The 22,712-nt window shown below is 46.7% G+C and overlaps 9 protein-coding genes across 9 annotated transcripts; all 9 read left to right on the top strand.

Annotated features, from left to right (window-relative positions):
- Positions 1-451: 451 nt before the first annotated feature.
- TbgDal_V4440 (hypothetical protein, conserved) lies at positions 452-1,084 on the top strand (the record flags this gene model as incomplete). Its single annotated transcript, XM_011775290.1, has 1 exon — positions 452-1,084. The coding sequence occupies one exon, from the start codon at positions 452-454 to the stop codon at positions 1,082-1,084; it is 633 nt and encodes a 210-aa protein (XP_011773592.1).
- Positions 1,085-1,229: 145 nt separating this feature from the next.
- Positions 1,230-1,958, top strand: TbgDal_V4430 (hypothetical protein, conserved; the record flags this gene model as incomplete). The annotated part of the gene is made up of 1 exon (XM_011775289.1): positions 1,230-1,958. The coding sequence occupies one exon, from the start codon at positions 1,230-1,232 to the stop codon at positions 1,956-1,958; it is 729 nt and encodes a 242-aa protein (XP_011773591.1).
- Positions 1,959-2,990: 1,032 nt separating this feature from the next.
- Positions 2,991-4,952, top strand: TbgDal_V4420 (ribose-phosphate pyrophosphokinase, putative; the record flags this gene model as incomplete). The annotated part of the gene is made up of 1 exon (XM_011775288.1): positions 2,991-4,952. One exon carries the CDS (start codon positions 2,991-2,993, stop codon positions 4,950-4,952), a length of 1,962 nt encoding a protein of 653 aa, XP_011773590.1.
- Positions 4,953-6,857: 1,905 nt separating this feature from the next.
- TbgDal_V4410 (protein kinase, putative) lies at positions 6,858-11,132 on the top strand (the record flags this gene model as incomplete). Its single annotated transcript, XM_011775287.1, has 1 exon — positions 6,858-11,132. The coding sequence occupies one exon, from the start codon at positions 6,858-6,860 to the stop codon at positions 11,130-11,132; it is 4,275 nt and encodes a 1,424-aa protein (XP_011773589.1).
- A 991-nt stretch (positions 11,133-12,123) lies between these two features.
- Positions 12,124-12,486, top strand: TbgDal_V4400 (hypothetical protein, unlikely; the record flags this gene model as incomplete). Its single annotated transcript, XM_011775286.1, has 1 exon — positions 12,124-12,486. One exon carries the CDS (start codon positions 12,124-12,126, stop codon positions 12,484-12,486), a length of 363 nt encoding a protein of 120 aa, XP_011773588.1.
- A 34-nt stretch (positions 12,487-12,520) lies between these two features.
- On the top strand, positions 12,521-17,449 carry TbgDal_V4390 (protein kinase, putative; the record flags this gene model as incomplete). The annotated part of the gene is made up of 1 exon (XM_011775285.1): positions 12,521-17,449. The coding sequence occupies one exon, from the start codon at positions 12,521-12,523 to the stop codon at positions 17,447-17,449; it is 4,929 nt and encodes a 1,642-aa protein (XP_011773587.1).
- Positions 17,450-18,803: 1,354 nt separating this feature from the next.
- TbgDal_V4380 (hypothetical protein, conserved) lies at positions 18,804-19,454 on the top strand (the record flags this gene model as incomplete). The annotated part of the gene is made up of 1 exon (XM_011775284.1): positions 18,804-19,454. The coding sequence occupies one exon, from the start codon at positions 18,804-18,806 to the stop codon at positions 19,452-19,454; it is 651 nt and encodes a 216-aa protein (XP_011773586.1).
- Positions 19,455-20,396: 942 nt separating this feature from the next.
- TbgDal_V4370 (T. brucei spp.-specific protein) lies at positions 20,397-21,497 on the top strand (the record flags this gene model as incomplete). Its single annotated transcript, XM_011775283.1, has 1 exon — positions 20,397-21,497. The coding sequence occupies one exon, from the start codon at positions 20,397-20,399 to the stop codon at positions 21,495-21,497; it is 1,101 nt and encodes a 366-aa protein (XP_011773585.1).
- Positions 21,498-21,736: 239 nt separating this feature from the next.
- On the top strand, positions 21,737-22,057 carry TbgDal_V4360 (hypothetical protein, unlikely; the record flags this gene model as incomplete). The annotated part of the gene is made up of 1 exon (XM_011775282.1): positions 21,737-22,057. The coding sequence occupies one exon, from the start codon at positions 21,737-21,739 to the stop codon at positions 22,055-22,057; it is 321 nt and encodes a 106-aa protein (XP_011773584.1).
- Positions 22,058-22,712: the final 655 nt, after the last annotated feature.

Below are 22,712 nucleotides of genomic sequence, written 5' to 3'. Positions count from 1 at the left end.
AAAGCAAAGCGATCCACTCCACCCCCCTGCCTATTCATTGAGACCAAGCACTGTGAATACACAACCTGTTGGAAAATTTTTTGTGATGTACTTATTTTTTTATTTAAATGAGTTGATAACATGGAGATGCTCCATTGCACGTCGCTGTCGGCTACCGTTGCGTCTCCCGTTCGGTTTTATTTTCCTTATCCCTCTGTTTTGTCTCTCTTCCTGTTTGTTTATGCGTGTGTACGTTTTTTTTTTTAAAAAACGTATATTTGTTGCTTTGACAACTCTCCTCTGCCACTTCCTTTTAGTGCTGTGTGGTATATTGTTAAATAGAAAAAAAGGGCGTGTAAAGTAACCCTCTAACGAGCACACAAACTTTTCTACCATCATCTAACGTAGTGGCAGATACCCGTCTAGAAAACGGTAACCCTCTATTTTTGATTCCTACAAGCCGCGTGACTAGATGGGGCCGAAAAAACAACTTCGTAGGAGAGGCGATAAGGAACCCACAAACGATGGCACAGAAATGTTGGGAGAGGAAAACCTGTCAGCAATATCGGAGCTACGATACGAAGAGGAAGAGGAAGAAGGAAGGGAAGGTACTGAGCGGCAACGGAGCTCGAGGGGCGATGCGCAAATATCACCGCAAATATCACGGAAGCGCACCCGCAGCGCAACTCCCGAGCGTTCGCCTCGTAATGTCGATGAAACTGAGGCAGAGCAAGATTTAGGGGAAGACGCGGTCGGGCCGGGAGCCCGGCGGAGCTCAATGGAAATCCGCCACAGTAACACGAACTGGAGCATCCGTGAACGTAGCACAAACCTAAGGAATGACCAGGAAGGATTCTTTCACGACCTGAACACCATGCAACCATTGCGGGTTCGGCTTGGAGTGTGTCCCCCATTTGGATGCTCCAGAGCAAACACAACACCGATGTTGTTGATGCCACGCAAATTTTTTGTGCTTCCAGAAGATAAGGGTGGATCGGATGTCGTTGGTTGGGCCGGTGCCTTCACTAGTGTTTCTTTAGACCTCCCTGAGCAGGGGATTTATAATAAGGCATCTGCTTCTCTGACATTGATGCTTCCGCCGTGAGGGAACAAGCAAGTATGTACGCTTCCCATGCGAAGAGTTTACTTCCTATAGAATGCGAACTAACCATGTGATTGTAATGCTAACCCACTTCACTTATATTTGTGCGTTTGTAATTGTACGTTAGAGAAAAAGGAGGAAAAGGACCATGTTTGTATGTTTTTCTTTTTCGTTTGATTTTCTTATCTGTTCATTTTCTTGTACCTTCATAACCTTTGCGGTGTTTTTTTCCCCCTCCCTTGCCTTCGTTGATTCTTCTCATACGTTTCCCCGTATACACGCGTCCTTTCATATGACGCTGGTGAGAAAAACTCTACGAGACACACACAGAAACATGTCAAGCAATGAAAAGGTCAGTACTACCGGCCAATCAACAAGCCCAATGGTAGGGATAACGTGGAAAAGAGAACGTTCACCTACGGCTGAAATGCAGGCATCTGCATTGTATCATTGCACCGTACAGAAACAACTAGAACTTCTGCATAGACTACCTTCACTCACTGCGGGCCCTTGTTTCAGAAACGCCGAACATTACATTAGCGGCGGCAACAGCAGCAGCAGCAGCAATTCTAAAGTGACGGGTAATGATCAGTCCCACGCATTAGAGGCGCTTGGTCTTTGGGTTACTGAGGTGCCCACGGGAGATTGCAAAAACAGTGCAGAGCGGCAAACACCAATTGATTATTACGGTGAGTACGCAAGATCCGTGTTGCGGGAGTCTGTTATTCGCCAAGGTTTTTGTCACAACGCATTGTATTCAATAAAGAAGGAACAAGGCAAAGAAAGCACGAACGGGAAGCAGGGAAGTAGTAAAGTTGCTCGTACCATACATAACTCACTGCCTGACTTCTGGGGAATCGCACGTCAATCACAATGAAGGGAGAACAGCGTTTCCACATGCCATGTACTTTTTGTCAGTCGCGCGCGTACACCAAGTATACATTTTATTTCCAGTTTTTTTTTTTTGTGAATCATCAGGTTTGCTTATTATAGCCTAACAGGGCTGCCTTCGTAGTTATGAGGGCCACTTTTACTTCCATAATTCCTCACAACTACTACCGTTTCTTTTTCTGTCCTTTTTTTCTCATCACGATAACATTATTACCTCACTGGGGTTCCCCACGTCGTAAACATATCTTTGATTTCTTCATTGGTATCATATACATATATATATATATATATATATATATTGAGTTTGGGGGCACATATCTTCACATTGCAGTATCTTTGCTTTACTGTGGAATTGTTTGAGTTTTTAGATTGTTGTCATTTTTTTTAAATATTTTTGTATTATTTCCATTCCAGACTTTTTTTTTTCTTTGTAGTCATGTGATACAACATGTGGGCCCATGGTGGAGAAACTGGTTCAATATACTTTTACTTTTGTTATTGACTCTGAGAAAAAGAGAAGAAAATAAATGAGTCGTTATTCCATTCTTTTTCTTCCCTTTTCTCAGAGTCAATAACAAAAATACACCGTCCTTCTCTTCCTCCGGTTTGATACGTGTACAATTATGTTTTTTTCTAACCGATATGAGGTGTCTTAAATTATGCACATCATGATGGCAATAAGGGAATGAAGGGCGCCAACACGTTTTTTTTTTTTAACCATCCACCCCGCAACCGCTTTGTTTCCGTTTTCTTTTGTTTTGCTTTGTTTTATTTGCTCACCATCTATGTTTTTGCAATTGACATTCTTTTATTTAAGCGGAGGGAAGCCAACAACGAGAGGAAGGAATAACGTGGCAAAGAAATTTAACATAAAACCCTGGGTAAAAACTGGAGCAATTATCTCTCAAATTCGCGACACGTAGACGCCCGAGAGGGAGGAAAAAGGCAGAGAAAGCGAGGATATATTCAATAAAATAAAACAAAATAAAAACATAACATAACACAAAATAGGAACCGCATGCGCACAGGAAAGGGTCGCTCTGAAGGGCAAGCCTTCCACCGCCGCCTTCTTTCGGAGTACAATACAGATTTCACGCTCAACAATTATGTCGCTTACTTTGAACTGAAACCAATCGCGAAGGAGTTGGAACAACTGTGCAAAGAAATCGAACGAGTTCGTGAGATTGAAGCGAGAGCGGCTGCGGCGGACACAAGCACTGCTTCGGAAACTGAAGATGTCTTCGCTAACCAACCGGAGGCTATGAAATTGCCACAAACAGGGGGGAGTTCCCTTCGCCCTAAACGCTCTTTGGATGAACTTCTGAAAAGACGTTCCGAACTGGAGGTGAAATTCTTCAAAGATATCCAGCTGTCGTTCACAAAGGTTAAGCAATACCAACAGTGTCTCGAGGCGGATCTCCTGGCAGGTGTGGAAGAACTAAAGAATATGAGTGAAGAGGAGATCCGGGCACGCCCCGAGGAACACATCCCGAAGCTCTACGTGAAAACTCAGGCCATATTGCAATACAGGGCTCTGAATCTGGCCGCTTTGCGTAAAATTCTGAAGAAGTTCATGCAGCGCTGCGCCCGTGACAGTCTGAAGCTACAAAAGCATCTGCTGATGGTTGATAAGGTTATCAGCTGTAGTACAATATCGCAGCCGGCAAATGACCTGCGACGTGTTGCCCTCGACCTCATTGCATTTTACGGCACCGTCTTTCGCCTAACATATGAAGAGACAGTAGAGGTCCTTACACGATATGAGCACCGAGCGGGGGTAAATGTCCGCCGCATTCTCCCGCACAGCGACACTTTCTTCTTCACACTTCGGCTCCCACACCAGGAGAGACACGGTGATTTTGCCGTCTGCATTCTTCCAGGAAGCACAAGCCTCTTTTGCGAGAAGATGATATGCGAAGTGCTTCAATGCAACCGTTACCCACCGTGTTGCGGTCAATATCCAAATGGAGAAGTGAACGTGGTGCTCCCACGTTCCGTTCGCGGCGACGATTTGTTTGTGCTTCAGTCACTGGTGAGGTGCGATCGTGTGGGTCTGTCCCACTCCGGTACTTTAATGGAACTTGCTCTCATGATACATGCGGCAAGGGCAAGTTCTGCGGCGCGTATTACGGCTGTTATTCCCTATATTTCCTTTACTGAAAGTGTTTCTTCCATGGCTGCAGTGGCGGAGATATTGGAGAGTATGGGCTGCCAACACGTAATAACTGTTGACATGCCCATCGATCAGGTAGAAGGAATGTTTTCCGTTCCACTTGAGCTGATATCAGCGCGGTATGAGTTCGTTCAGTACATTGCGAACCAGCTGACCGCTGAAGGGCACGACTTCAGGAATATTACCGTCGTGGCACCCAATGGAGCCGGTGTTCATCGTGCAAAGAATTTCGCAGACGCGCTAATGCAGTACAAAAAACTCTCCCCCGATGAGCAGTTCGTTCCACTGTGCACAGCGGTAAGGCGCCAGGTTTATCGGGGGCTCCAGGATACTGTGCTCAACATAAACCATTGCGGTGCGAATGTAGGGAGCACACGCGCCTTCGAGCAGGCGCTGCTACAGCAGGAGCAGGGAATTTGCGCCATCCAAGATGATGGCGATACCACGATCACCTCTGAAGGTATTGACCTTGTTGGAGATGTACAAGGGAAACTGTGCATTGTTGTAGATACCTCTGTTGACGAAGCTACTGAAATATGTCAAACTGCCTGCAAGTTGCGGGAGGAAGGTGCCAGTCGTATCATACTTATCGCAACGCACTTCATCATATCAGGTCGCGCGGTTGAGCGGCTCATAGAAAGTCCTATCGATCTTATTGTGGTTACGGATAGCGTAGAGCACGACGAGGTCTTTAAAAATCCTCACATCGCCAGGAGACTGCGCGTGTTGCCTATTGCTCCGTTGCTTGCACGGGCCATTGAGAAACTTCATACAGAAAATTCTCTCACCACGCTCTTTGAAAAGTAATGTCTTCTTTTTTTTCTCTCTCTCTCTCTCTCTCTCTCTCTCTTACGTTTTTGTCGGGTTGAGTTTCCTTCCGTTGGGAATGAGGCCAACCGTACCTGCGTGAGATGGTGTGTGCATGTAGACACTTATGTGCGGAATTGAGTGTGCACTGCAAGCAAAGCGAGGAAAAAAAAAATAATGGTGATTATAATAGTAACAATGTTTGTGTTGAAGTTAAGGAAAGGAGGGAGCAGACCGTCAGGAAAAGATATGAGAGACGAGTAGGAAAGAAACTATAGCGATTATAACAGTGTGGATAATGTGAAGAAGGGAAGGCGGTATGTACGGTGTGTGTGTGTGTGTGTGTGTGTGTGTGTGTGTGGTGTCTGAGCTAATTTATCCGCATGAAAAAGTCTAGGGGAAGGAAATAAAATGGGGAAAGATACTAAGAGGGGAAAGAGGAGGGATGTTGGGGGGGGGGCGAGAAAACTTTTTTTTTCTTTTTCATGTCATTCTAAATTCATTGCACCTTCAACAGAAAATAAACCAATGAGTTCCAGAAATATGCTCGGTAACAAGTTTGTGAGCCACGTTTCCTCGCAAACATTTGGTACCAGTGTTGTTTTGTACTCCTTCTGTTGAAGTGTCTCTTCTCTTCACTGTTCACTCTACATGTAGTTCTTCGCGAGTTTTTATTCTGTTTTTTTTTTTTGCTTGTCCCCACAACCCTTCCCTTTTGTTTTTCTTCGCTGTCTGGCCTCCATATTTCCCCTTCCTTTCCTCTTCGACCTTTTCCGCGGACTTCGCGCAATTATCTCGCACATTATCGTCTGCAAGTCTCCCATATGCGCTTCAGCATGATAATATTATGTAGTGTTGTTTTTGGTTGGTGTGGGCTCTCCATCAGTTAAAATAAGGGACAATCATTTTTTTTTTTAAAGAAGAAGAACGTTGTCACTCTTACTTTGTGTTGTGCTGCAGGATGGCAGAACCATCTTGAGTGTAGGGGATGCTGGTTTCTGTATTTTCCTTTTTTGCGCGTTTGTTTGTGGCAGTTTACACGTTTCCAAGCACTTATTTCGCTTTTCTATTCATTTCAGTCACATTACTTGGAGGAAAAAAAAAGGGGGAGGGACGTGGTAAAGAAAAAAAAATGCAAGTAAGAGAAGGAGCGACAACGGCACTAATGACTTCCCGTTGCTCAGACCCGCATGTGAGTTCCACCACAATTTTTTAAAAATGTAGAAGAGGGCACCGGTCCGTTTCCCCATCATTTCGCTCTTGTTCGTCCCCCTTGAGAGTTAGTGGGTGTTCTGATTTGTTCTGAGATCGTTTTAACTAAAGTTCCCATTTTTTCCTACTCGTTTGTTCCCGTGTTAACCTTGATTTACTCCCTCCGTTAAAAAGTGTTTCTTTGCTTATATGTTTTTACCCTTTCGCTCTCCACGTGAATGCATTCTAAAAGAGGAGCCGGGTAAGAGTAACGCGCCATAATATAACGCAAAGGTTCAAAATTAAAATATATATATATATATCATTATTGTAGAAGAACGGTGCTGTCTCCGTTATATTTTCAACACTAAAGTTATTAATTTACCCCACACATATGCCACTTCCACTTTTAACTCCATTTTTTTTTTTTTTGCTACGTCACTTCTTACGTCAAGGCTCCTTAGGGTGCCTGTTAACAGCGTGGCGCGTCAGCAGAAGCATTAGTAGTAGCAGGGTACATACGCGCGCCTTGGCTGTCTGACGGACAGTTTTCTTTTTTTTTTTTCCTTTAGTGTTCCATTTTCTTCTACCATTGGTACTAATAATAGTCATTACCACCGCTTTCCTCTATTACTTCGCGTTGGCGTCTGTGATTGCATTTGTAATCATTTGACAGCTACCTGGAGCAGGAAAGGAGACGGGGAGGAAGTGGTCATGACCACAACGCCAGGAGGACGCATGGTGTTGGTTAGATATTGCCTTTTTCTTAGGATATGGGCTCTGCTGCTCCTCTCCCTCACATCCCGTTATTCCTTAGCAGCGCCAGTGAGGGCCACGCCTGCGCGTCGTCACGAATCTGCCAATGCCGTTCAAGCGGTATCATCTCTCCTTGACGATGACACCGACCAAACAACTGTTACCTTTACGGGATGGAGTCCAAGCAAAGCCAGCCTCAACGCAACGGGTATTTTGCCGTCAGCGGTATCGATGGGTCGTTATGTTCTTATCGTTGGAGGTACCCGGCTCGTTCGGCCCTTCACATCGGCAGAGAACTTCGTCCGGTATTACGCACTTACCACGATCAGTGCTTTGGATATAACTACCGAGACATTTGTGACACCCATGATGTTTCAAGATAATGCAACATTTGCACACGACGGTAGTGGTAGTGAAACTTTTCACGGGAGAACCAAAGGGGACGTGCGCGTGCCGGCGAAGTTGCACTTTCCGGCTGTCGGAACATCAAACGCAGTTCGGCTGGGATCGACAGTGTACGTTATTGGCTTCTGTACTATGCTTCCCTATGGTGTTCGTCCTGGTCGCGGGCAAACAATCAATGCAACTCTTCGATCTGTCCAAGTGATTAGGTTGTACCAACAGCAGTTCCCTCCAGTGGATGATCTCTCAATGGATATACAACACATTTCGATTCCCGACACCGCAACACTTCGCTTCAACGCTAGTTGTGTGGGGAATGGCAATGGTACAATTTATATCGTAGGTGGTGTATCGTTAATAGATGGTAACCCCATGACGTCCGTTTCACAGTTCAACACAGTTACTGGACAATTTGTCGACGCTGGTTGGGGGTTGGGCACCTCACTTATTACACCGGGCGTGGTAGACAACAGTGAGCTTGTGTTTATTGGAGGCGGCTGCCGTGACTACAGAGGCTGGCCAGAATACAACGACAACGTGTATGTTGTGGACCCCACATACTTCACGGCAGATGTTGGTCAGTTCGACTCTGAGTTGTTAGACTGGTTGTCGCCGCAGCTCATGATATACAATCGAACGTTGGCAATGATTGCGGCAACATATCGACGTTCTTTCGATCGACTGGAGTCATGGGTGGACCTCTCAGGGCCGGGCAGTGACGCGACAGATGTGATGATTGGTTTTGCACCGCTGCGTACCAACGCCGTTATTGCTTCCGTACCAAATGCCGACGGCATGTCACTCTATCTCATAGGCGGGCAAATACCCCCACCGGATGGGACGGGTATTTCACGCGATCTCTTCACCGGTAACGTGCATGTTGCAGACGGTCATGCTGATGTGACGGTGCAGGGATTTAACTACATTTCAGTGGCAGATGACGCGACACACAGGCAAATGTTAGGAATAGCGCGCGGTGGGGGAGGAGACCAAATAGTAGAGGCAAATTTTTCGAAAGGAGATGCGACAGAGGTGGACAGTATATCACATACGAGGCAGAGTGTTCTCGACGACCCATTTCATGACGAGGAGCAACCAACAGCTGATGCAACAATGCACGATCAACCAACGCCTCCTCCGGCGGACTTGCCAAATAAAGACGGAAACTGGACAGTGCACGTAAACGGGTATAAGCCACTGTGGTATAATTTCACGTTTGCAATCCTTTTGTCGGAACAGATTTCAACTGCCTGTCAGGGCATCAATGCTACAGGGGAAGTGAGCGGCAATCTAACATCATCAACATGTTTGTTGCGGCTGTCCGATTCACCTGCGTGCAACTCTGTATTGTTAAACTTGGGGAATTTGTCATTCGCCAATACTTGGCCCTACGTGGTAAATATGACTGACCCGGGCAAGAACGTCTCCGCGGTCGTGAACACCGTTGCCGTGGGTCCGATCACTCTCACTGGCTCCCTCATAAACGGTATACATAATATCACCACTCCTTACATAAACACCAGCACCACACATCGAGATGAATTTGTGTTTCATCCCCGACCAACGCAAAGAAGTTTCGGTAATGATACAGATAATGTGTTTTACGAGCAGTTGTTTGTTTATGTCTGCTTCTCCACTGGAGCGGCCACCGTCCAGCGGTGTAACGAGAGGGGGGTGCATGAATCATCCTCATCAATGTTAAGGGCGCCACACGTACCGCTGGGCGCGATGGATGCGCATCAAGGACCGTGTACTACTGGTTTCTACCGACCACTAAATGCAAACGACCCATTTGTTCTTTCCCCTGTAACTCATTGGGTACCGGATCCACCAGGTCCTCAGCCGGTGCCGCCACCAGCTGTTGAACCACTTTACCTTGTTGGTGTGGCAGTAGGATGTGGTGTGAGTTTAGTGCTGTGGAGTGCTAGCATGATAAGTTATGCTATAAGGCACAAACATGGTAAGGAAGTTGATGTGACTGTAGTCGAAGGATGTTTCTCGGAGGACGAATCTGGTGACTACGATGACGAAAATGATGATAAGAGCAGACATCGCCGAGGTTTCGGTCCAGGTGCTGCTCTTCCGGTGCACCAGAAACAAAGTTTGCTGGATGGAAAATACCGGGTACTGCGCCGCCTCGGTAGGGGTGGATTCTCCGTAGTGTACCTTGTGGAACGAGTGATGGATGGAGAACGATTCGCATTGAAGTACGTTCAATGTGCCGATGACATGGATCGTCACGAGGCCATGCGAGAGTGTGAGGTCGCTTACACCCTTCAAGGGCACCCAAATGTGATATGCCTCGTTGACATGTTCATGTCCTATCGGTTTGATACCCATCTACCGACCTCCGACGGCGTCGATGGGAGGAAAGGCGCGTATCGACGTCAGTGTCGCGGTGAGCTGCTGCTACACGATCCCACTCGCATTCACCGTGTAGGCAGCGGTGATGAATCAGAATCCCACGTACCATCACACCGCCCCCAGGCGGGGGAGCGGTACTTATCACTTGTAATGGCTTATCATGAGAGGGGGGACTTGGGTATGTGGGTGCGGCAACAAAAGTCAGAACCAAAGATTCCTGAAAAGACAGTGGTGAGCATTGCATTTCAGATACTAACGGTTCTTCAGTTCATGCACCAACAAAAACCGCCAATCATTCACCGTGACTTAAAGCCAGAAAACATTCTTCTCGATTCGTCGCCTGCTGTGAAAAGGGGGAGGAACCGGGATAGATATGACAGGGTAGATTGGAGTTCGAAGAACAGCAGCGGAAGAATCGGCACCGGCGCCTCAGAGGAGACGCTGCGCATTGTTGTGACAGACTTTGGACTTTCGCGTGTGATGGACAAGACCTTCTGCGAAACGGGCGTCGGTTCGCTGCCGTATGTGGCACCGGAGTGTTGGCAGCGACACTACTCCACAAAGGTGGATATTTGGGCCACCGGGTGCATTCTTTACGCCGTATGCGCAAAGCGCGTAGAAAGTGACAATGTAAAAGTTATGTTTAGCGAGTCCAACAAACCAGACTTCAAAAAGAAGTTGCTGGAAGAATTAACACAGGTATACGGGTATAGTATGGCACTTGCGGCCTTCATTGTTTATCTTTTGGAGCCAGATCCAGCTCGCCGGCCAAGTGCTGAGGAAGCGCTGAGATTTATTCGCAGGCGTCGTAAGGGTACGGATGGCCTGACGGAAGAGGCTGCGATGGTTACGGTGTATAAGGGGGACGATGATGTTGCGAGTGGATGCAGTGATGAGGAAGGAAATGGAGCAGAAGGTGGAATAATGCAGGACGATTCCTATAAACAGTTGGTGGCTGCGACGTCTGAGGAAGTCAGCGGATACGGAGGTGAATCGAGGGCACCGGTAAGTGGTCAAGGATCTGATGTAGTCTGCGGGACGCTGAAATCTACAAGTTTCTCTACGCACCGCAGTGGGGCCACAGTTGAAGTTGTTACACCGTCTGGAGGGGCAGGTGAAGGATTCGGACTAAATAGTCCCCCACCACAAGCGGTAGAGTCACAAAATATGCCTCCCATTACTAGTTTCTCCCATGGATCACACGCTGATTCAAGCCAGGGCATGCGACAGGAGCACCATAATACGATGGACGTTCCTCCGGTTGCTCGGGCACACAAACTAGGCTCCCCAAATGGTAGAAGGAGGCGCCGATTGCAGGTGCTCCAACAGTATTTCGAAACTGTCGCAGAGGAGGGTGAGCAGTGCGAATTTTTTATTGCACGAGAGTCTCCTTCACTTGTTGCAACTTCTCTTAATTCATCGAAAAGGGAATCTCCGGTGCCACTGACAGTTTCCAAAAACGTTTGAGGGTCACTGGTGTCGAAATAAAGATGGTATTTATTCTTTATTAGCTAGCAGGTGAGGAGAGAACAGTGAGGATTGTAAAGAAAGCAGAAAGAGGAAGAAATGAGAGTCTGATAATTGATCAGCTGGAAGTAGTTAGTAAGGAAGGTACGAGGACGAAATTGGGGAAAGGGGGAAAGGGGGAAAGGTGACAACTGGTGAAGGGTTGGATCGTTAGCAGTGATGTACCACCTGCATGGCGCTGCTGCAGCCGTTCCGTAAGCATCACGACTATACTGGCGAATGGTATGATGCAAGACTCGCGGGAATGAAAAGTAGTATGGTGTTTACTTCGGTTAATCTTTGTCGTGCAACGGTTTGTTGGCGGGACATATTTTATTCATTAGGGGTTGCGTTTCTACTGCCGGTCCTCTAAACCTGTAAACGGGGAACTACCCCATCCTTGCGGTCGTTGCGGTTAGCGCCCTTTCAACTTTTTTTCTATTTGCTTGCTTCTTTTTTTTATTACGTTATTGAACTATTCCGTGTCTTCAGCTGTTGGACTCTATTTTGTTCATTACCACCACTATTATATATGTATATATATATATATATATATATATATATATGTGTGTTCGTTTGCTTGCTTGTGCGTGTGTATGTGTGTGGATATAGGTGTGTCTCAGTTGATGTTAGCGTACAAGGAGAAAGTTGTGTAACAAGAGTTTCAAAGATAGATTCAAACTATCTTACGGTCGTATATATAATTTATTGTTTCTGTACGCATTTTGTTTTAGTTCCTTACTGCGGTATATAGCAGTGTCCGTCCGAGTTTTCCGATTTGGTGCTTTGATTTAAAAAAATGAAAAAAGTGGAGAACGGATATATGAGTACAGTAAGCCCACCTTTTCCATCCGCTAATTGTTTTTCCTGTTCTCCCCCCCCCCCCCTCTCCGTAAATATATATAACTTTTTATTCTTCAGTAATATCAGTCAATCCTTTTCCCCCTCCCTGATGTACCTTCCACTAATATGCACGGTCACAGTTGTAGAAAAGGGAAGTGGCGAACGAAATCATTCTGTTCCCTCTGATTTTTTTGTTGCCATCACTTGCAACGCCCATACTACTCGTACTCCCTTCTTGATATCTTCCTTGACTTTTCCTGTCATTAATGGTGCAAACTTTCCCTTTATTTACTTATTTATTTGTGTTGTGATTGTTTACAGTACAACTACATTATTGGTAGCAGTGGAGGAGGGGGAAGAGCAGTTCGTGGTGCTCTGGCGTCACTGCCACATTTGCTACCCGCTAGTCCCCGGATTTCTGGCGAATTGTATCCGAACTTTCATACAGACAGTCATAAAAACACTTGGATAAAAGAAGTTATAAAAAAAAAATATATATATATACAATGGTTGTGCGGCCATTGTTCTGTATGTTGGTGTTTGTAGCTTTTGTAACAGTTTTGTTTGGCGCAAATGTTGTTTATCTGTTGGGTGCGGCAGAATCTTCAACTCTTAGGCGCGCGACCAATGGTACATTGAAGGATTCTGATGATTCATGGGTACCGTTTGACTCGGAAATGGCGATTGGTCGAGCATACAGTGCCGTTGTGTGGTTAAATGGTTCCCTCGTCATCATTGGTGGTTGTAGAGATGTTGCGTGTACTCAGCGCGTCAATGCCGTTGACATTGTGGACCCCAGTGATCAAACGGAGCCACAGCACATGGAACTTCCCATCAAACTGGGCGGTCGAGGACTTGGTAGTGGGGCACACGGGAATGCAACACCTCTTATGGTGGCTGGTCCCACGAGTGCAGTACGGGTAGATGATATTGATGACCAAAACAATTCGGGCGTATATGTTGTTGGTGCCTGCAGTTATTACTACCCTGAGAGGGATGGGTTTCCGCAGTCCCCGTTGGTTAGGGAGCAGTACGCGAGCATATGGGCACTCTCTAATGATATGACCAAAGTTGTGGATCACTTTCTCACACAGTCATGGGTCAGTGACTCAAGGGGAGCAGAGGCGGAAGAGCGCGTGGGTGACAGCGTACCAGCGGGCACAGTACTTCGTGCCAACGCAACATGCGCCTCACATGGCCATTTACTCTTCATCGTGGGCGGAGTTGATATGAACACGGGCGGAGTTATTGGTACTGTGGATGTGTATGATACACAGAAACGGCAGTACCATCCCGATATCTTCAACCTCACAACGGCAGTGCGAAACCCGCTCGTCACACTTGATAACGCACTTATGTATGTTGTCGGTGGTGAGGTGCATCATGACGGGCCCCTTGAGCAGTGGGAATCGGAACTGTTTCGCGAGTGCTCAGAGGGGCACAAATGGGTCAATGCGACGGACAATCCCGGTGAAGTATCTTCCGTGGGTTTGTGGTGTCCTACACCCGCAGTGCAGGTTGTTATGCTTGTTGAAAGTGATCCGCTTGTAAATGACGACAACAGTAGCAAAACTAGTGCGTCCCTTTCCTTGTCTCTTATACCTGGTGTGCCATGTAACATGGAACTGAGCATTCCCAGTCCTCAAAAAAGGCATATGTTTGCCTTCAACGGTAGGTTGTGCGTTATGATGAATAGTAGTTTCGTCAATTGCCTCGACATTGAGAAACTTTTCAACCACACAAATCCCAACAACGGAAATGATAGCAGCCCAGATATGTGGGAACCGCTGATTGGCGGTAGAAGCCCACTTCCAACTGAGATATCAACACCCTTTGCTTTCCCACTCTCAACTGGACTTCTTGGTGCAACCATGGTGTTCTTTAATATTGGTGGTTTCGATGCTGATGGTACGGCTTCCACTCGTCTCTTCTACCGTGCGAGTGATGTTGCGGTCACAAGCGTAGCTGAGGTGCGTGCTGTAATACCCGTTGGTGTCCCGCTTAACCTCACCTTGCGGCCACCCCGCAGCGGATTTGTGCGGTTGTCTAGTAATGTCCGCTGTACGGATAACGTGGCGGGGACTACGGACGCACAAGTATTCCAGCAAGAGGACGAAGCGACGGTGGCGGTGTTCTACCCAATGGGTGAGGCAACGCGTGTTTTCGTGTGCTTTGCCAATGGTTTTGTACCTCTCCCTTGTGTGGACAGAGGTTGCCCTGCAGCGGTAGAAATGTCTCTTCTCTATACTCCGGTCACCTTCACGCCGTTCAGAATTCATCATGAGGTGACTCCGCAACCCCAGGAAGGTCTAAACCGCAAACTTCTGTACACTATTGGCGTCTTTACCACTTGCCTCGCTGGTCTTATCGTGGTGGTGGTGACAACAACGGTAATTTCTCGTCCTGTAACCGCTGGGGGACCCGATGGGGACTATACTGTACATCTTCTTGCGAAGGAAGAGAGAAAGACAATTGGTAGCAGAATATCTCCCAAAAGGGCAGGCGGGAGAAGGCAGTTCGTGGCAGAACCAGATAGAAGCCATAGGAGGAAAGTTGCCGAAGCCGCAAGTGGGTCGGCTGCAACTCCGCGGAATCTAAGAATTGCTGGGGATGGTGCAAATTTCAGAACAGAGATGGATATGGTGGTAAAGAACACTACACGGGACTCGCGCTACGAGGTGGTACGACGTATTGGAGAAGGTGCATTTTCGTCTGTATATTTGGTCAAGCATAGACGCAGCAAACAGCAGTTCGCTCTCAAATACCTTGTGTGCAGAGATAACAAAGAACGCTTAGACGCACTAAGGGAGTGTGAAACAATTAACTCCCTGCAGGGCCACCCAAACATTATACGAATTGTGGAAATGTTCATGAATTATGAGTTTACAGGTGGTAATGAATCTCCTTCAACACCACAGGCCTTCTTGGCGCATGCGATGACATCTCCATATGTTTTTCAGCCGAAGCGAGGATCTTGTGCGTTTGCATCGAAGGAAATAAATTGTTCGCGCCTCGACGCACCTCTGTTGGATGCAGGTATCCCGCGTGCACCTGCGGGACCGCATGGAGAAAAACGTAATATACCTGAAGTGCCGGCAAGTCAGAAACCGTTGGCTGAACCTCAGAAGGTCGATATCACAGATCCTGCGAGATCACACACGGCTAAAGGTACGGATGAAGTGTCTTATATGCCACCACCGTCGATCGGCAAGCGGAGTAAAGAGGACAATCTGGTCTCCACTGCACCTCCTCCATCAGCATCTGCTGCCTCGGTGTCAACACATTGTGGAAGTGTACGGTCTTCAAACCACGCACAGCCTCCTCCTGATGTGCATGAAACATCACCGCCAAATGCACCGACCCGTTTAACCACGTCCAGTGCTGTTGGAGCAGAGGGGAACTCGGCAACTGTAGCAGTAAGGACCGTAGGTACACCATCGCAGCTAACTACACCAGCCCGACAGCAAGCCATCGTGGTTCACTACCCCAACTTTGCGCAACCCACGGAACGAATGCCGTCCCCTATAGTTCAACAACAACAACAGGGCGAAAACAACGACCAGTGCGAGCAGCAACAGCAGGAGGGCGAATCACTTACCACTTCAAAGAGAACAAGCTATGCTCCACGGGGTGGAATACACTACAAGGACTTCGATATCGCAATATCTGCTTCTGGTGTCGCCAGATGTCCACAACCGGCATTACCGCCAACACCCACATTACCCAATTACGTGCAACCGGCCGCCGGAAGTGTGCAATACACCAACTTTGTGGCGGAGGACTTATGCGCCTGCGCACCTACGCATTGTTCGGTGCCGGCGATGTCCAAACCGAAGTCGGTCGCAGACGCCGTGCGTGCAGCTCGCCTCCAGAGGAATAGCTCAACTAAAGTGTTGACTGCAGAAATTGACACTTCTAGTATTTTAGGTGGCCACATTGGAAGGGAGGGTCGCGTGTCATCTTTGCAAACAGTGGCGACATATCAACCGTCACTGATGGGGCAGCAGGTGCAATGTAGTGAAAGAGGCCGAAACAATGTTTGTTCTCACTCGCTTGGTGCCGTGACTAACACCAACCATAGGGTGGACGGCACACAAACACCGCGGAGACAGCCATACTCAATGGGAAATGGAGTTGTTATATTACCAACGAATGATAATGTACCTCCAGCTTCACTCTGCCACTCACCACTCAAACCAGTGGCTGAAGTGAGGGAACGTTCTTCACAGCCATCACCGGACCAAGGACTAGCTCATAGCCGCTATCTAGGACTTGTCATGGAGTATCATCCGCTTGGTGACCTCTGTGGTTACGCTATGCGACACTCCGCTACCCATAACCCCAAGGTTCGCTCCCAACTAGAGAGGGAAAAGCTGCAAGCAGCATGTGCATATGAAGAAAAACTTAATAAACGAGATGAGGATACTTCGGACGGGGTGCGTCTAATTTCCTCTAACAGTCAAAGCCCGCTTCTCCCTCCAAAAGTCACTGCGCCGAGGTTGTTTTGTGGAGAAGACTCTTGCGGTTCATCGCCATGTGGGCGAGCCGCAGCACCCGACCGTAGAGTAGGTGCGGCTTCCACTAGTAACTGTGGCAGTGGTATGAATGACATATACAAGAAACTGGAGGACATGTTTGTGATGCGCGAAAACCCCTTCACGGAGCCGCAACTACTCTCAATTGCATACCAACTTTCTTCGGTTCTTCACCACTTGCACTCGCAGCGCCCGCCTATAGTACACCGCGATCTTAAGCCCGAAAATATCCTTATTCGTGGGAATCCCCTTGACTGCAGTGGGAGCTCTCGCCATGAGCATGGGGGCAGCAAATCTCATCACGGTTGCAACAGGGAAGGTGGAAGCAAGGAGGGGAAAGACGTTACCTCTCCGCTTGCCGTTGCAGTTGAGGTGTTTGACGAGACGCCGAAGGAAAGGGGAAAGTCACCGCGGTCCACCAGTCGCGGTGGTTGCCCAACGAGAATTACAGCAGATATCATTCCTATTGTTGTAACGGACTTTGGCCTTGCTTTTGTGCTAGAGGGGCGCCGCAAGATGGGGCGAGGAGGTGGCACACGACCGTACATTGCACCGGAGTGTTGGGTTGGTCAAACCTCTACAGCAAGCGACTTGTGGAGCCTCGGTTGCGTGTTGTATGCTCTTGCAACAGCCCGTGTAACGGTACAAACGGTGCGTCTGATGTACGAGGAGGCCGAACGGGAGGGTTTTGCTGCCATGGTGATGAACGACATCCTGGCGCGAAACTATTCGCTTGAATTTGCTAGTTTCGTTCTATCACTGCTGGTGACCGATCCCGACAAGCGGCTAACTGCAAAAATGGCAATGCATTGTTTTGAGGTTGTGGGTGAAAACTTTGAGGCAACGCATGTTCAATTCAACCCTAATAGCCCCTTCTTCAGTAATGTCCAGGAGCTTTAAGAGTTGTGAGTGTCGTTGCTGTACCATACTTGTTGCTCTCGATGATGCTACATGTGTGTGTGTGTGTGTGTGTTTTTGTACTGAACATGAGTTTGTCACTTGGTATTAAAGCAGATTGTGTGAAACTGGGTAAACAGATTGAAAAGGGGCAAGTCATTGAACGAGTAGTGCATGCGAAGTTAAGGGCACTGTGTGGGATGTTCTCGCATAAAAAGAAAAGAGACAGAACGTTAGAGATGCTGTTTGGTTGGACTCATCAGTCAACAGAGTAGTGTAGTCAGCGTGTACATGGAGACAAAGAGAGAGAGTAAAATTAAAAGATTAAAACATGTGCTTAGATGGAGAGGACAGTGACAAAAAGTAGTGTATGTAAGGCAGAGGAGTTTTTTTAAAAAAAAAAACGGAGAAAACAAAACAAACGTGAGATTTGGTGAAGTGCTCTGTGATTTGTGAGGGGGGTGGGTGGAAACACAGGTACACAGTGTTAGGAAGTGTTTGTGCGTCATATACGATTTTGTGGTTCTTTATCATGCAAGAGGGAAGAGGGGAAAAAATAGAATCTATGCACCCTTCAAAGCGAGGAAGGAAGGGGAAATTGCTGTAAAAAATCTATATATTCGTATGTTTTTATATATAATATATATGTGTGCATTTATATATGGTGGAAGTTTTTTGATGGTACTTCGTTTTCAATCAACAAATAATAAATGAAGTTCGAGGGATAAAACGTTCAGGTTCTCGTGAGACGTGATTATACTGCAAATGACACCTGCGCTTCCCTCCTTCGTGGTTGGTTTTAAGTTCCAATGTTGGAAACTTCGTGTGAATGTGTATAGGTTGGAGGTTTGTAGAGAAATCACCGACGACATGATGGTCACTTGCTGGTGCGTGTTCCTAACACGTGCCTCCGTCCCTTTGTTCCTTCCGAGAGGAAGATTTTGGCTCGCTATGTTTTAATTTGTGGTTTCTTTTCTGTATCGTTGCTCTATAATTTTCTGTGTGTCCCTTTTTCTGTTTCCCCACCACTCTCTCTCTCTTTATTGGGGATGTTGTTATGCGCAAGTGTATTTACATTTGCGTGTTAACGTGCAGTTGAGGGTCATTTTATATTGTTCCGGAAACCTCGTTACACGTTTTAACGGAAAGATTTGCGCCGTTACGTGGTGTCAATTTATGTGCGTGTGTTGATGTGTGCGTATTTTATTCCTTCCTTCCTATCACTATTACGCGAAGTAACCTACACAGCGACCAGTGGTTGTGTATGTTAGTGTAAGCGGCTAGAGGACGCGGCACTACACAAGGAGAGCAACATAGGATTGTCTTATTTGTATTCCGTCTCTTAGGAAGACGGCGGATGTTGCCCATAACGCGGCGAGGTGTATTATTTTCCACCCCGCTGTTGAGGCAAAAGTTCATTCCGACTCAGAAACTGCATCCTCCGGAGGAAGAACAAGAAGTGAAACCGCGTCCTCATGCGCGAAGGGAGGTTTGGGAATTCACATCAACACCAGAGCACAAGAGTCTCGTGTTGCTTCTCTACCGCAACATTATTAAAGGGCTTATGGACTTCAAAAGTGTTCGCCGTCGCAGCCTCATCGCCTACTGCCGCTTTGCTTTCCGCCGACGAGCGACCGCCACGGAAAAGTTACTTATCGACGAGTGTATTGAAGAGGCCCGGCGTGCGATATATGTGCTTGAGAAGCACCATAATTTTACCCGGACACACACGTACGAGTACGACAGCATGGGCATCCCACGCGATACCGGACAAGACGTGGCAACATATATGGAGGAAGTTTACGACCCCGAGTTAAGTCGGCAGCAGTTTCAACATTTTCAGGACGTGCAACCGGGACGGGAGTACCTTCACCAACAACGTGGTTTGGGACCAACTAGTGGACGCCATCACTGGCAGCAGCAGCGCAGCTCAGCGGAGTATCGTGTGGAAATACGGGAGGAAGACAAAGCCATGCGCCCACCTCCCCCACCTTCAGGAGAGGAGTAACGAACCGCAGTCATTCATTTTATTTGCTTCCGCATCTACCACGCGTCACTGCATCACGTACGCGTACGCAAACACGCGCGTACATACACATCAGTAGGAGTGTAACGGTTGTTAACTTTTTTTTTCTCTTGTGACATTGTGATCCAACTAATAACGTTACTTACTGCTCTCTTGTTCTCAACCTCCTAATCGTAACGGCTCCGTTATTTATTTATTTTTTTCTTTTCTCCCTCCTCTTCTGGACGATACCCTTTACATTGTGATTACAGCATCACCTCCACTGTTATTAGACTCTCCACAGCTGCAGGGGCGATCTTTTAAAATCCGCCGAGTGGCTCCAAAGGGAGTGGGGAAGGAAACAAAAGGGAGTGAAATATATCTTTGTGGAGAAGATATCGCCAAGGGAGATTGGTTTCGTCTCTTTTTGTCACCTGAAACGGGAGTTAAGAAAACTAAAAAGACAAAAAGGGGGGCGTGAAGTACATAGGGTGAAGACATAAAATTATAAAGGTGGACAATAAGTTGTAATAATAGCCAGAATACCTGGACCACTTTATTTATACATTAAAAAAAAAAAAGAAGTGGGTTTTCTGTTAAAGTAAAGGAGTTGGGCTTTGTGGCGTTTTGTTGAGTGCAAACGGTATTTGTACGTAATATATAGAAGTGTATGTGCATTAGCCGGTGCACTCAAAAAAAAAAAAAGCAACAACAGCACGAGAGAAGGAAAATAAAAGAAAGAGGTAAAGCGTAACTCCACTGTGGCAAGGAGGGGGTGAGTCGTGCAACAGGGGTAAGCCGAAAGAATTTTTCTGAGTAGACCCGAGGTCTTGTATTACAAGCGGTGGCGTGGGCTGAAAACCAAAACTTCTGGAAAACATTTCAGTGTTTTGCTGCTGGACACATCACCGGAGGTGTGATATAGAATCTTTCCCGAGGGAGGGGATGAAAAATTTTGTGAATGCAAACCCCACAGACACGCCCAACACAACCGATGACACTGGAAGGCAGAAGAATACACACACACGCAGAAGAACGGCATGTATTTCCTGCGACGTGGTTTCCAACTTCAACGAAAGGGGTAGTCGATCGCGGTTTCTGCTGCCCCGTTTGAGCAGCGTAGATGAAAAGAGCGCTGATTCAAAATCATGGAAAGGATTAGCGGGAATGAAGTTACCGACACTAACAACACGTGAAACACATTCAACAACGAGGACAAGCACATCCAATTCCCGTGGTCCTTTAACCTCACCAAGAATAGGGAGGAGCCGTCGTGAGAGCAAAATCCGGAGCGCAGAGTCCACCGTCTGCTCCTGGGGGACGTATGCATTTGCGGATGAACTCGCTCAAAAAAAATCCCCCGTAGTGGCTCCACTTCACCTTCCTTCTCTCCTGGAAGTGCAAACTCGGGGGGATCATCAGCGACAATCGCGGTGGCAAAGTGAAGTTGCGATGCCTTCAACGGAATCACAACTGCGCGACTGGAGTGGCCCGAGTGCTTGGGGGTTGTTTGCCAATGCGAAAGAAGGTGTGAAGGACGTACAGGAAGTGACAAGGAGTCCACCGGCGCGCTCTCCTGCTCGTGAAACTCACAAACTTGACGTATCGGATCATTTGGTGTTGGTTAGCGATTCCAACAAATCGAGACTTCTTTCCACGTCGATCATCACGTGTTGCTTGGGCCGAAAAACTGTTGAACTTCAACAACTGTCGATACAAATGAACCCGATTAAATCGATCCCACCCCCTACTAACCCACGGCGCCTGAAGCAGCTGAGTCCCAACGTTTTAAACGTAGTTGCGGCGGGTTCACCTCATCTGAAGCCAATGGCACCTAAAACTCCTACAAAACCCAAAGGCGTGGGGCGGGAAATGACATGGCGGGAGTCATCTTTTCGGCCACTTGTGCCAACGTTTGCACCCCAATGCGACGTGGAGCCGCATCTGAGGTTGTCGTCACCCTTCTCGCAGTCTTGTTTTAAAGATAATTCATGGAGTGGTGGCGAAGGTTCCTATAGTTTCTTTCCCTTATTTGGTCCCACGTAATCGACTGTGTGTGTGTGTGTGTGTGTCTGGTAGTCTCTCAGTGTTCTTCTGGTTTTTGTTTGTTTGTTTTTCTTTTCTATCTTGTCTCCATGTTTTTAATGTGGTTGGATGCACTGCGTGTGATGTACGGTGTTTTGTGGGTGATGTGTGCGTGGGGGGGGGGAGGGGGGAGGCACAAGCGAAAAAACAAACAAGGAATCGGTCGAATGATCTACCGGTACGTTCCCTTAAGTTAGCGGATGAAAGGAAAGAAAATAAGGTGTATGTTGTACCCTTATCACTCTATCCCTCCTTCCTTATCATTATTTTCTTTATATATTTCTTGTTTTTATTCTCCTACCCGTATTTGGTTACATAAATACACGGGTGTCGGAAGAGAAATCAGACAAAACGTGACAACCCGAAAGAAATCAATACGTATTGTTCAATTTTTTTTCTGTTTTAAATTCCTTTTTTGTCTGTATTTTTCCTTTGTTTTGCTTTTGTTTTCCCCCTTCGCTCCTTTATTAAAATATACATTTATTCCTTTCTACCATTCCCTACGCAAAAGTTATGAGTGAAACAATAACACGAAGGTGTTGTTGTTGTTGTTTTTTTTTTCCTTTTCCTTTTCCCTCCATGCTCCGCTTGACTTTATTTTGTTTTTGATGCCAGCGGAGTGTCTCCCCTAACCAGGCGGTTTAGGAAGAAGGGAAAGGAGGATATATAAATATATATATATATATACATACGCAAAGAAATAAAGAGAATAAAACGGCAATAGGCGGACAACACCAAAGCCGCACAAAGAAAACAAATAGTGGAATACAGGATGGGGAACAAAAAAAAATGTCAAAGGGAACAGGTTTCTATCGTGTATTTTTATCTCTGCAAATATTTATCACGCATTTGTTTCAATACTTCTCCCCAATCCGGTGCATCACGTTTGCGACACATTCATTTTATTTTTAGCGTGTTTTTAAACGTCTTCCATTCGAGAGGAGGAAATTATTATCGTACGTTTGTGTGTGAGACGGAGAGAATGAGAACTTTTAATGTGTCAGCAGTCGCAAAATGAAAAAAAAAACGGTTATTATTACCCCCATTTGTTTCACTCATTTCTTCTCTTTTTATTTTTTTATTGTATTTTTGGTTTGTGATGTTGTTCATTCCTCTCGCGTGTTTTCTTCTTTGTCTTGGCTATTTTCCCATTCACTTAAACTTTTTGATTTCTGT

This window comes from Trypanosoma brucei, chromosome 5 (assembly GCF_000210295.1).
Source record: "Trypanosoma brucei gambiense DAL972 chromosome 5, complete sequence".
Taxonomy (NCBI): domain Eukaryota; phylum Euglenozoa; class Kinetoplastea; order Trypanosomatida; family Trypanosomatidae; genus Trypanosoma; species Trypanosoma brucei.
This window is presented reverse-complemented; position numbering and strand designations above follow the sequence as displayed.